Source organism: Chondrus crispus, genomic scaffold (genome assembly GCF_000350225.1).
Source record: "Chondrus crispus Stackhouse genomic scaffold, scaffold_125, whole genome shotgun sequence".
NCBI lineage: Eukaryota > Rhodophyta > Florideophyceae > Gigartinales > Gigartinaceae > Chondrus > Chondrus crispus.
Window position 1 is genome coordinate 40849 of NW_005178998.1, and position 11213 is coordinate 52061.

General features: G+C 54.7%; 7 protein-coding genes; 4 read left to right on the forward strand and 3 right to left on the reverse strand.

Annotated features, from left to right (window-relative positions):
* Window positions 1-580: 580 nt before the first annotated feature.
* On the reverse strand, window positions 581-1264 carry CHC_T00002092001 (hypothetical protein). Its single transcript, XM_005713251.1, has one exon. It carries the CDS (start codon window positions 1262-1264, stop codon window positions 581-583), a length of 684 nt encoding a protein of 227 aa, XP_005713308.1.
* Window positions 1265-1270: 6 nt separating this feature from the next.
* Window positions 1271-3673, forward strand: CHC_T00002093001 (hypothetical protein). XM_005713252.1 is given in 2 exon segments: window positions 1271-3277; window positions 3278-3673. The coding sequence occupies 1 exon segment, from the start codon at window positions 1271-1273 to the stop codon at window positions 3275-3277; it is 2007 nt and encodes a 668-aa protein (XP_005713309.1). The 3' UTR covers window positions 3278-3673.
* A 26-nt stretch (window positions 3674-3699) lies between these two features.
* CHC_T00002094001 (hypothetical protein) lies at window positions 3700-3939 on the forward strand. The gene has a single exon (XM_005713253.1). The coding sequence runs from the start codon at window positions 3700-3702 to the stop codon at window positions 3937-3939; it is 240 nt and encodes a 79-aa protein (XP_005713310.1).
* A 14-nt stretch (window positions 3940-3953) lies between these two features.
* CHC_T00010062001 (carbonic anhydrase, gamma type) lies at window positions 3954-4819 on the reverse strand. Its single transcript, XM_005713254.1, has 2 exons — window positions 4714-4819; window positions 3954-4639 (listed from the first exon to the last, which is right to left on the reverse strand). The coding sequence occupies exons 1-2, from the start codon at window positions 4817-4819 to the stop codon at window positions 3954-3956; spliced, it is 792 nt and encodes a 263-aa protein (XP_005713311.1).
* On the forward strand, window positions 4333-4725 carry CHC_T00002096001 (hypothetical protein). Its single transcript, XM_005713255.1, has one exon. It carries the CDS (start codon window positions 4333-4335, stop codon window positions 4723-4725), a length of 393 nt encoding a protein of 130 aa, XP_005713312.1.
* Window positions 4820-5331: 512 nt separating the features above from the next.
* CHC_T00009269001 (60S ribosomal protein L36) lies at window positions 5332-5625 on the reverse strand. The gene has a single exon (XM_005713256.1). It carries the CDS (start codon window positions 5623-5625, stop codon window positions 5332-5334), a length of 294 nt encoding a protein of 97 aa, XP_005713313.1.
* Window positions 5626-6622: 997 nt separating this feature from the next.
* On the forward strand, window positions 6623-9450 carry CHC_T00002097001 (hypothetical protein). XM_005713257.1 is given in 3 exon segments: window positions 6623-8707; window positions 8708-8884; window positions 8964-9450. 1 exon segment carries the CDS (start codon window positions 6623-6625, stop codon window positions 8705-8707), a length of 2085 nt encoding a protein of 694 aa, XP_005713314.1. The 3' UTR covers window positions 8708-8884; window positions 8964-9450.
* Window positions 9451-11213: the final 1763 nt, after the last annotated feature.

Consider the following 11213-nt stretch of genomic DNA (forward strand, 5'->3'; position numbering starts at 1 on the left):
TCCTCCGAAACTTCCTCCTCTTCAGAGCCAACTTCATCCGTATTTGGGGTATCAGCTGTATTCCCATTGTCGCCATCGAGCAGTACAACGTCAACATCAGAGTTGATTGAATCACCTTCGTGTGCAGGAATGTCATGCATACCACATGTCGATTCATCAAACTTGACATCCCGTGACACAACAATTTTATTCAACTCTCCGTCCCAAAGTTTGTATGCCTTACTGCATTGCGAGTACCCAAGAAACATTGCTTCACGCGCTCGCAAGTCCAGCTTACGGAGCTCTAATTTTGGTAATGTATACCAACACTTTGACCCAAATACTCGCAAATGGCCAACATTTGGAGTAGAATTCATCCAAATGTGGTGCGGAGTTGTATTAACGGGCAAAGCGCGTGAAGTAACTCGATTACGTACATATACCGAAGTGGCAAGAGCCTCGGCCCAGAATCGCTTACTGACCTGTTTATGAGAAAGCATTGAGCGGACAAGATCAATCAAAGTTCGATTTAAACGTTCAGCAACACCGTTTTGTTCAGGGGTGTATGCCGTTGTGAGTTGGTGCTGCGTACCGTTTAAATCTAAATGCGACTTGAATTCCGTCCACAAGTACTCTCCACCGACCCAACGGTCCCCCCGCCGTACCCCTCAGCCCACCCCCGCGACCAACAATGAGCGGCCGCGACCTCCCCCGCTCGGCGACCTACTCCGTGCGCGACTTCTCGCCGACGCGCGCGCGCACGTCCGCGACGACGGGCACGTTCAACTCGCGCCGCGGCGTCGCGGCACCGCGCACGCACTCCTTCGGCCACGCGCCGGACCCGCTCCTCCCGAGCGCCATCCCCGGGTCCTCCACGCGCGGCAAGCCCAAGCGCCTGGACCCGTTCCTGACGAAGGTTGTCGTCAAGGTCGACGAGGCGACCGAGCCGGGCATCTCCGAGGAGGAGGGCGAGCGGAAGCGCATCGAGCTCGTCAACATCGTGCTCGATCGCACCGGCGACGCCGCGCATACCTCGCACGGCGCGTCCGTGATCTCCGGCGGCCAGGCCGTCGCGTTTGCCCTGCGGAAGAGGCTCAAGAGTGAGGACGAGATCGCCGTGCTCAACACCCTCACCTTGTTGGATGAACTCATGCGCACGTGTCCATACTTTTACCGCTTTATCGCAAACGAAAAGTTCTTCCGCAGGCTCTGGCGCTTCGTCGTCCCGGACTATAAGGACGGCGTCAAGTCGATGATCCCCATCTTCGGGAAGGTCCGTATTCATCAGGGTATGCGCGGAAGCGGCTCGGAGATTTCAGAGCGCGTCCGCATCCTTATTCGTGCGTGGGCGGAGGAGCTTTCCGTCATGCAGAAGGGCCGCTACGACCCGGATGCAGGTTTCCTTATGGAGCGCTACAACAACAAGCGCTCCCGTGTCAACTTTCCGCCGGTTCCGGAGACCCCGTTGCCCTGGGTCTGTCCCGTCAGCCACGGCTCGGCGTCTTCGTCGCGGCGCGGGGGGAAGAAGGAGGAAAAACTCACCCTCACCTTGGCCGAGGTGGAGAACACCGTTAGTTTGTTTTCCAATATCGTCGACAACGCAAAGTCAGTCACCGACCTAAAGGACGAGGTCTGCTCCGATATGGCCGAGCGCTGCTTGTACATCAAGGCAAACCTCTCCCGCATGAGTATGAACATGAGCAAGGAGACTGAGCTCACGCGCGCCATCGCTGTCAGCGAGTTGCTCGAGAAAAGTCTCACCCAATACCGGAGCAGCTTGGAAAGCGGCCGCATCGTCAAAAGCATTCCAACTGTCGATACCATCAGTCTGCAAAGCGAGGACGAGGGATACGGCGACCTTGACCGCCGCCAGACCTCTTCTCACAGTCTGGATCGGTATCATGACTCAAGGCCTCGGGAGCTTGAACGACGTCAAAGTCGCTACACGGACGAATCGGATCATTCGAGTGCCGGGGTTGTAACCTATCCGCCAGAAGATAAGCCGTACAAGCCCCGCGATCGAAGCCGTTCTCCTGCTCCTCGTCGTCGTGAATCTAGCCCTGATCAGAGGAGGCCATCCAACTCTTCAATAGAAAAAAGATCGCGTCGCGACCCGAAAAAGTCTCTGAGACGTCGGGAAAAAAGCGACAGTGACTTGGTAGAGCTTGCCAAACAAAAGGAAAAGATGAAGATAAAGAAAAAGAAGGCGGCAATAGCCGCGGCCAAAAAGGACCAAGGTCTCATCCAGCTTCCTGTCGAGGATACAGTGTTTAGCTCAAGTTCAGACTCAGAGGATGAGAACGCCGCCAAAGACGGGTCTACGCTTCTCGCAGAGCGCTATGCTTCCCGCAAAGGTTCAAAAACGTCACAGTCTCAAGCTGCGTCTAGCTCTAGATCAGTCGCCCTAAACGGGAGTTTGACATCAGTTCCACCTACCGCGTCTGCCGCGAGTCCCGCAGTTCCTGGGAGCGCGAGCTCGGCAGGCTTTCCACCAAATCCTGCTGCTATGTACCAATCTGTGGGTTCGGGAATGGGTTACAATCCAATGATGATGGTTCCAAATCCATACGCCATGTATGGGTCTGTCAACCCTATGCCAATGGCTGACCCTATGAATATGTATGGGGCATATCAGACGGTCAATCCAGCCATGTACTACAACACTGTGAACCCACACATGTATGCCACACATCATATGCAAATGATGCCCGGAGTGCAGCCGGGAGTTGGTCCCGCTCATCCAAATCCGCAAGCTAACGCGCAGTCTGCGGACGGCACCCCTTCTCCAGGTCAATCTAGTCAAAACATGTTCATGCCTGCTGCTCCCCCAGCTAATGCCCCACAGGCTGTACCTCAACCATCATTCCCAACCCCTTCCGAACCTCAACAAAGTGCCCCCAATATGACTACAGCAAATCCCGGGACGCAAGCTGCGGCAATGCCAAGCCATCCGATGGCGTCATTTTATTCTAGCAGTGCGGGTCAAGCCCAAATGGGGTCTCAAGGCGGCTTTCCGTTCATGATGCAACCCGCATCCGCACCTGCGCCATTTCTGCAAACAGCGCAGACTGACATGCCTGCGGCCCCGGATGCCCTCACAGTTCAAATGTCGCAGCAGAACAACCCGAATGCTCAAGCCTTCGCTTATCAGTCGGCGATGCATCAAGCGGCCGCTGCGTATCACGCAGCGGCAGAAGCGTATCGGAGTGTCTCTGGGCAAGCCCCGATTGGCGCCCCGCAAGCAAATAACTCCGGCAACCCTCCGATGGGGCAGAACAGGGGGGGCGGTGGAGACTAATTATTGCAAGTAATCGTCGCTGACGTACTTCCGCGAGGGGTATTGTTGCGTAGGTGGCACTGGACGAAGCTCGCGGCGAATTTGAAAGATGAATCTCCCTGCGTGCGTTGCGAAGTACTGATGAATTGCGTGACCATCGTTTCATGAAGCGACTCCGACGCTCTCGGTTGTCACCATTTTTCTGGCAAAGAACCGCTGTTGCAACTTGCGAAAAGATAATTGAAGGAATTGAAGGAATCAGCCCATTCCGCAAAGTTTGTAGTCTCAAACTGATTATGGAATTTATTATCTACAGTCTCCTTGGTGGGGCGGAAGTATGAACTTAAAACTCCTCAGTAAAAGAGAGAAAAAGTATGTAACTGTCCAGTCGAGTTTTACTGGAGTAGTTTCGCTCGAGTAACTGTAGTGGGAGATCCCGCAGAATGTTCCTATCGTTCCGTAGAGAGAATTCACAATCTTCGATCGACTTCTGCGAGCACACATCATCTGCCCTCTATGAGTCTAAGACAATTTTGCGAAACCATTCCTCTACACCATTTGATATTTTGAAGATTTCTGAGCCGGACCTTCGAACTGCTTTGCTCCCCCCGCTGATACTGAACCAGCCGACGCCTTGCAATGCCGCCACAAAAATGTTCAACGCACCATCACTTAAAAGCTAACTAGGCAGTGGATCTCATGCCGAGCCAGCCTGCCTTTGCAGCCTGCGATCCTCTTCCACGACCCTGGCCTGGGTCTCAACAATGTCGGCCTCTTTCCCAATGAGTCCCATATGCGAATTATAATCCTCCGAGCGCTCATCCAACAGCTCCTGCCTCAACTTCTCCGCCTCGATCTGTTCATGGGTTTTCCCCGCCTCGGTCGCATGCGCAGACGCCAAATTGGCCATATCAATCGACGCCTGCTTAATTGCCTCCTGCTCCTGTGCGCTAAGGGTCCTCTCCCGAACTGCCGGAACTCCGCTCCACAGCTCGCCGTCAGCGATCTCCGTGCCCGGAGCGACGTAGCTCCCGGGGGCGACCATGGACCCAGCTCCCACGACGGCGCCCTTGGCGATGACGGCGGCGGGCCCGACGACAGAATTGGGGCCCACGGCAGCCGCCTCCACGACCGCTCCGCACGAGATGGTGGCGGCCGCACCGACGCGCGACGGCGCATGGATGACGGCGCGGTCCTGCACGGCAGCGCGTTCGCCAATGGTCACGGGGCCCGTGTCGCCGCGGATGACGGCGCCGTACCAGACCGAGGAGGAGGCGTGCAGCTCGACGTTGCCGATGACGCTAGCCGACGGTGCCAGGAAGACGTCCGAGGAGATGATGGGCTTCGAATCGCGCAGATTCATGACTTGGCGGTGGCGCGAGACTGGAGAGGTGGGGGCGGTTAGATGGGCGCGGGTTTCATGGTGGGATGGTGCGGTAGGAGATTGGGTGACTTACGTTGCTCGATGAAGGCGTACTTGCCTTGCAAACGGGAGCCGACGCGATCGAGGGCCTGGCCGGTCTCGCGTATCATCATTCCGGCCGCGTAAGCTGCGCGACGCATTGTGGGTGGGGGATGCGGATCAGGGGGGTTGGGGGATTCCGGTGCGAACCGGAGGTGGTGCGTGGTGGTGCGTGGTGGCGACAGGAGGGTAAGGAGCAATGCGGATAGGTATCAGGGAGGGAGCGGGATCGGACGGGATTGTGCGTGCGCAAAATTGCGGTGGAAATTAATTTTTCGGGAGGGGAGGAACAATTGGAAGTTGGGGAATGTAATTTCACAGCAGAGAGGGGGTAATTGGGGACAGATGGAAAGGGCAGTGTGGACTTGGCTATCTATCTCGTCAAAACTCCGCGGTAAAGGGCGCCCGTCTAGGGGAGGAGCCGTCGCAGTGGCAACGCAGGAAGCGCAATGGAGCTAGAGCGTGGTGCCGCGAGTACAGCAACGCAGTAAGCAAACAACTAGATCAACTAAGCCATGCAGTTCGTTCGGTAGGACGCGCTCGCAAAATTCTCTTCTCTCTCTTCTCAGACGCAAGTTTGTGCAGTTGCTTTTACTCTGGCAGTGCGTCGAGCTTATCCGCGCTTGCTGCGAAGGGCCTCGCTCATCTCCTCTCTCTTGCGCTTTGCGCGGATGTGGGTGCCGAGTCTCTTCTTCGCGAACTTGAGAGCGCGCTTGTCCTTTCCGATCCGGAGCAGCTCGATGATGCGCTTCTCGTACGGTGAGAAGCCGACGACCTCCTTCATGACCTGGCGGACGACCTCGCCGCGCACGGTGACGCGGCCCTTCGTGTGCGAAGACCGCTTGGCCAAGGGGATGCGCTTGGTGACGATGTGGCCCTTGTTAATGCCGACGGCGATTCCGGCCATTGCGAGAGACGTAGGGGGGAAACGGGGGTTGGGGTCGGGGAGGGGAGCGGCGCGGCTGAAAGGATGCGAGTTGAGGGGCGGGGAGGGGCAGGCGGGGGAAGGAGAAACGCCTGATCGCCGACATGGTTCACAATCGCGGACACCGACGACGAGTCAAATTGGATCAATGAGAAAATTGTAAAAATAGTCGATTCCCGCTGGAAGGGCACACTGCACGCCCGACGGCCGGGCCGACCTTTCCAATCACTGCCCGTTCCCCCCGCCCTCCATTCCCAGCATCCCCCGCCGCCCTCCACCTCCCCAGCGTCTACCGCCGAAGCGCACCCCCCGTCTTCCTCTCTTCCGTCCCCCATCCCCTGAACCCCCTGTCCTCCCATCCCCCACTCCCTCCATCACCACCCCAACCCTACCGCGTCCCTCGGTTTGCTCCGCCATGGACGTCACGCAGATTCTGCTGTCGGCTCAGAGCGCCGACCAGGCTGTCCGACGCGAGGCGGAGCGCGTGCTGAAGGAGGCTGAGGAGAACAATTTCTCCCTCTACCTCGTCCGTCTCGTCGACCAGCTCGCCGGCGATAACCACGAACCAGAATCGCGTCGTCTTGCAGGCCTCATCGTCAAGAATGCTATCGATGCACGCGACCCCGCCGTCAGAACCCATCTCGCTGATAGATGGATCCACACAGTCGACGAGCCCTCCAAGGTCCACATCCGCTCTGTCCTTTTCAAGGCACTCGGCGCACAGGCCCCGGAGCCACGTCGCGCTGCCGCACAAGTTATATCAAAGATTGCTTGTATCGACTTGGCCAGGCCCGGCGCATGGGACTCCCTCATCAAGGACTTGCTCACCAATTGCACATTGCCCACCTCCGAAGATCATCTCAAGCAGGCCTCGCTAGAGGCCCTGGGTTACATCTGTGAGGAGGCCGCTTTCGGACACCTTGGCGAACAAATTTTATCCTCCAATTCCAATGACATTCTCACCGCCGTCATTCAGGGCATGTCATACCCGGGCTCGCCTGTGAGTAACGAACAGTCCATTGCTGCCGTCCGTCTCGCTGCGACCAACGCCCTCAACAATGCACTCGAGTTTGCCCACGCCCAGTTTGAGATTCAGGAGCAGCGCAACGCCATCGTCACCACGGTTTGTGATGCCGCCCGCGCAGGCGATGATAGTGTCCGCCAGGCGGCTTTTGAAGGCTTAGTTAAAATCGCAGAGCACTACTACGACAAGCTTCATGAGCGCATTGTCGACATTTATGCCCTCACAGAAAACGCTATTCGCAACGATATCGAACCTGTGGCTATGCAAGCGATTGAGTTTTGGAGTACCGTCGCAGAGGAAGAAATTACCCTCATCTACGAGGCCGACGCCGCACGAGAAGCAGGCACTGTTCCGGATCGAAGAAGCAAGCAGTTTGTCATTAAGGCGTTGCCATATATGTATCAACCCATCTTTGATTCTCTCAAAAAACAAGAGGATGATCCCCTTGAGGATTCGTCTTGGAATGTCGCTACAGCGGCCGGAGCATGTCTCGAGCTCTTGGCTCAAGCAGCTCCGGATTCTATCTTGGAACTTGTCCGCCCTTTTATTCAGAGAAACATTCCGGATAAGGCCAATTGGAGGTCACGCGAAGCTGCCATTCTTGCATTTGGAAGCGTGCTTGAAGGACCACCCATAGAACATGTCAAAGCCCTTGTCCGTGAGGCCGTCGGTATTCTCGTGGAGACTCTCCAACAGGATCCCAGCCTTGCTGTCAAGGACACCACGGCATGGACGCTCGCTCGCGTAGTTTCCGTTGATCGCGACACCACTCTCGCCCATCTCCCAGCTCTTGTGAATTGTTTACGAGGTACTTTAGCCACCGCTGAAAGCCCCGTTCTCGCGGCTCATATTTGCTTCGCAATTCACAATCTGGCCGTTCGATTCAGTGAGGAATGTGAGGAGGAGACTGGGTCTTTGCGGGAACACATTGAGGCACTTTTGCAAAGCCTATTACAAGCGGCTGATCGGGACGACGCCTCTGAGGGCTATCTGCGTATCACTGCGTATGAGGCTATCAACGCTCTTTTCCGAAGCGTCTCAAAGGATGGCATTCCATTTGTCCTTAGGTGCGTTCCACATCTTTTAGAAAAGCTGGTAGCCACGCTTGGTGGTCTACCTCGAGCGCTTAACGAGGACGAGGTTTCAGACATGCTCGAGCTACAAGGTCTATTGTGTGGGACCCTAGCAGTGGCTTCGCATCGCCTGAACTCTACGCAGATATCTCCCTATGCAGACAGCATGATGCAAGCATACCTTCAAGCATTTCGAATGAACGGTTCGGCGGCTGCCATTGAAGAAGCGTTGCTCGCGGTAGGGGCACTCGCTGAAGCTGCAGGCAAAGAGTTCAACAGGTACATGCCACATTTCATGCCCACTCTCCAGCATGCGCTTAGTAACATTGCGCATCACCAAATCTGTGCCATTGCCGTCTCAGTGGTGGCCGAGTTATGTCGCGCTCTTGGGAAGGAACTATTTGCCTATTCGGACAATATCGTGTTCTTGCTGCTTGAAGCGTTAAAAAGCAAGTCCTTGGTGCGCTCGGTGAAACCTCCAATTTTGTCATGTTTCGGAGATATCGCGATGGCAGTAAAGGGCAACTTTGAAAATTACTTGGATCAAGTGATGAATTGTATGAAGCAAGCAGCTGAGTCAAGCGTTCAAGTGAATGTGCTGCCTGACGACTTCGACACACAGGAATGGCTTCTGCTGCTGCGGGAATCAATTTTCGAAGCATATATTGGAATTATAAACGGGTTGCGGGATGAAGGGAAGCAAGAGCTCCTGACCCCACATCGGGAGTGGATTGTTGGGTTTTCGGAGTGGATCGTGCAGGGTGCCGCTCAAGGAGGCGCATTTCCCGACGAGATGATAAAACCAATAGCTGGAGTCATGGGTGACCTAGTGGATGCAGTACCAAGTACAAAAGAGCACGTGGCACGCAACGCATGGCTGGCCAATCTTGTAGATCGAGGCTCTCAATCGACAGATGAACGAACGAAAGAAACTGCAAAGTGGGCGTGGGCTACTATTTTCCAGTAGTGTTCGTCGTGGAGTAGTGAACGCGCTCAATTTGGAAATGTGGGGGGCAGAGGGGGAAGAAAGCGAAGTGATGCTGAACTTAATCGGTGTAGTAGCGAGGCAGTCGTCCCGCATTGACAGGAAAACGAAAAACACAAAATTTGAAAAGTGAATGAACAACACGCCGCAAGACGAAAGGTCTGTGCTCTGACCTAATTCAGGCTAACCTACTTTCTAGCTGTTTCTTTCTTCACATTGTAACTAACCCGAAACCCAGTCTGAGACCCTATCGATGTGGTATGCTATCGCTCCGCGTAAATCTTCTGCGGCGTTAAGGAAAGTTAATCCTCGAAGTGGAGCAAGCAACGCGTGAGCAGCCATCGCCTGTACGGCTTCAGTGTAACAGCTGGCAAGAACACCATCGACGACGATGTCTCCACGAGCTGTTTGTGGGTTGTAAAGGCCGACTCCGATACTTGCATGGATACTTTCAATGGTCTCGTTTCTACTTGTCCACAAGTCATTCTGCAGTACCATTGTAGTGATCAGATCACCTTGGCAAGCTTCTTTGGCGCGTAGCAATATACCATTCACTGGTAAAATGTGGCCTGGGGTAAGAGTAACAGATAGTCCCGCTGCAGTTGTCAACGTAATAAACCGTGCTCGAGCAAATGGGTCCGAATGTGTGAAGGCTATGACGGATGAATATTCGCCACTACCGGCAAGCACTCGGTCTCCTATAACGAGCTCCGAGATTTTTACGGCCTCACCACTCTCAAGCTGTACAGTTGCGGCCTTCGGAAAGCATGTGCTCGTCCCGTCAACGTTGTCTCTGCCGTTCTCACCATCGCCAATTTGGTTGGCAGGATTGTTAGAAGAGGTTATGCTGGACGGTGCCGGAGGAGCCCCACCTTGTGACACAGTTGGAGTCGGAGTCGGAGTAGATGAAGACGATATCAATGACCCTGGAGTAACCGTCGTCGCGATTGTTTGAGGAGCTGATGTGTCTGGCACGTTCGTAGAAGAGATATTGGGTGTTGGTGTCGTCGTCGGTGCGGGTGTCGGGGGTGCCGAAGGGTTGATAAAACTAGACGGTATCAGAAGCCCCACTGGCGAACTGGATGAAGACATTGACTTTGATGGGGTAGCTTGCGCTGAGATAAAAGGAGAGTTTGAGCTGGACGGGAATGCCGCGGGTGGGTTGAGCAGAGAGTTGGACGGTGACGGAGTTGCCCGCAGTGGGCTCGGAAGATCCGTTGACGGAGATGGGATCGCCTGCGGTGCGCTGGAATGGGAGTTGGATGGAGCAGATGTTACCTGCGGTGAGTTGGTAGGGGTGTTTGACAAAGTAGGTGTTACCGTTGGTGAGTTGGTAGGGGTGTTTGACAAAGAAGGTGTTACCTGCGTTGAGTTGGTAGGGGCGTTTGACAAAGAAGGTGTTATCTGCGGTGAGTTGGTAGGGGCGTTTGACAAAGAAGGTGTTCCCTGCGGTGAGTTGGTAGGGGTGTTTGGTGTTACCTGCGGTGAGTTGGTAGGGGCGTTTGACAAAGAGGGTGTTACCTGCGGTGAGTTGGTAGGGGTGTTTGACAAAGTAGGTGTTACCTGCGGTGAGTTGGTAGGGGTGTTTGACAAAGTAGGTGTTACCTGCGGTGAGCTGCTTCCAGAGGTTGATGGGAAGGACGTCACCGGTGATGAATTGGAAGGTTGTGAAATTGGAGAAAATGACAAGGCGGCGGACACCAAAGCGGATGGTGAACTTGTCATCGACGTCAACGCAATAGCCGTGGGTGTTGGAAGGACTGACGAAGAAGGCGATTCCGAAATCTGCGGTGAGATGGATACGGATGGCAGAGCACTCGGCGTTGCGCTAGGGGTCGGTAGGCCCGAGATAGAAGGGCTTGATGGCTCCGATGAGGACGGCTGTGAGGAAGGCAATACAGAAGCAGTGAATCAATAGTTATTCGGAAGGCAATAATGCGAGGGCAGCAGAGATGGTTAGTGGCGGTTCAGGAAGAAGATGTGCACATGTTGAAAAGCAATACATACTGTTGGAGACGGACTGTCCGACGGCCTTGCGATATCGTTCATCACATTGCTCACATCGACATCAACTCGGTAAATACATGTGCTTCCTTCCCGGACCGAAATCATGTATCGAATGTTGGCCAAGAGAGGTAAAGACAAACGCCTGGGCTCTCCACTTACCACCTTCACCACCACGGACAAGGGCGTTGTTGTCGACTCATCAAAGAAAATGAACGTTTCCTTGCCCGTGAACCATGTAACCTCACACTCTCGAGGTGTATCGCTTAGGGAGACATAATACGTTTTCCCCCGCAAGTGGGCACTTAGATCGTCGAACAAGACAGTTGAGTATATATCATCCTTCATGTTGCTTTTCACCGTGGATAGTGTTTCCCCTTCAAGATTAACCGAAGAAGCGAGTGTCATCTCCCCATTATCCGTGCAGGGCCGAGCTTTTCCTTTTTCAGATCCAATCATCATATCACCATGAGAAATGATGAGG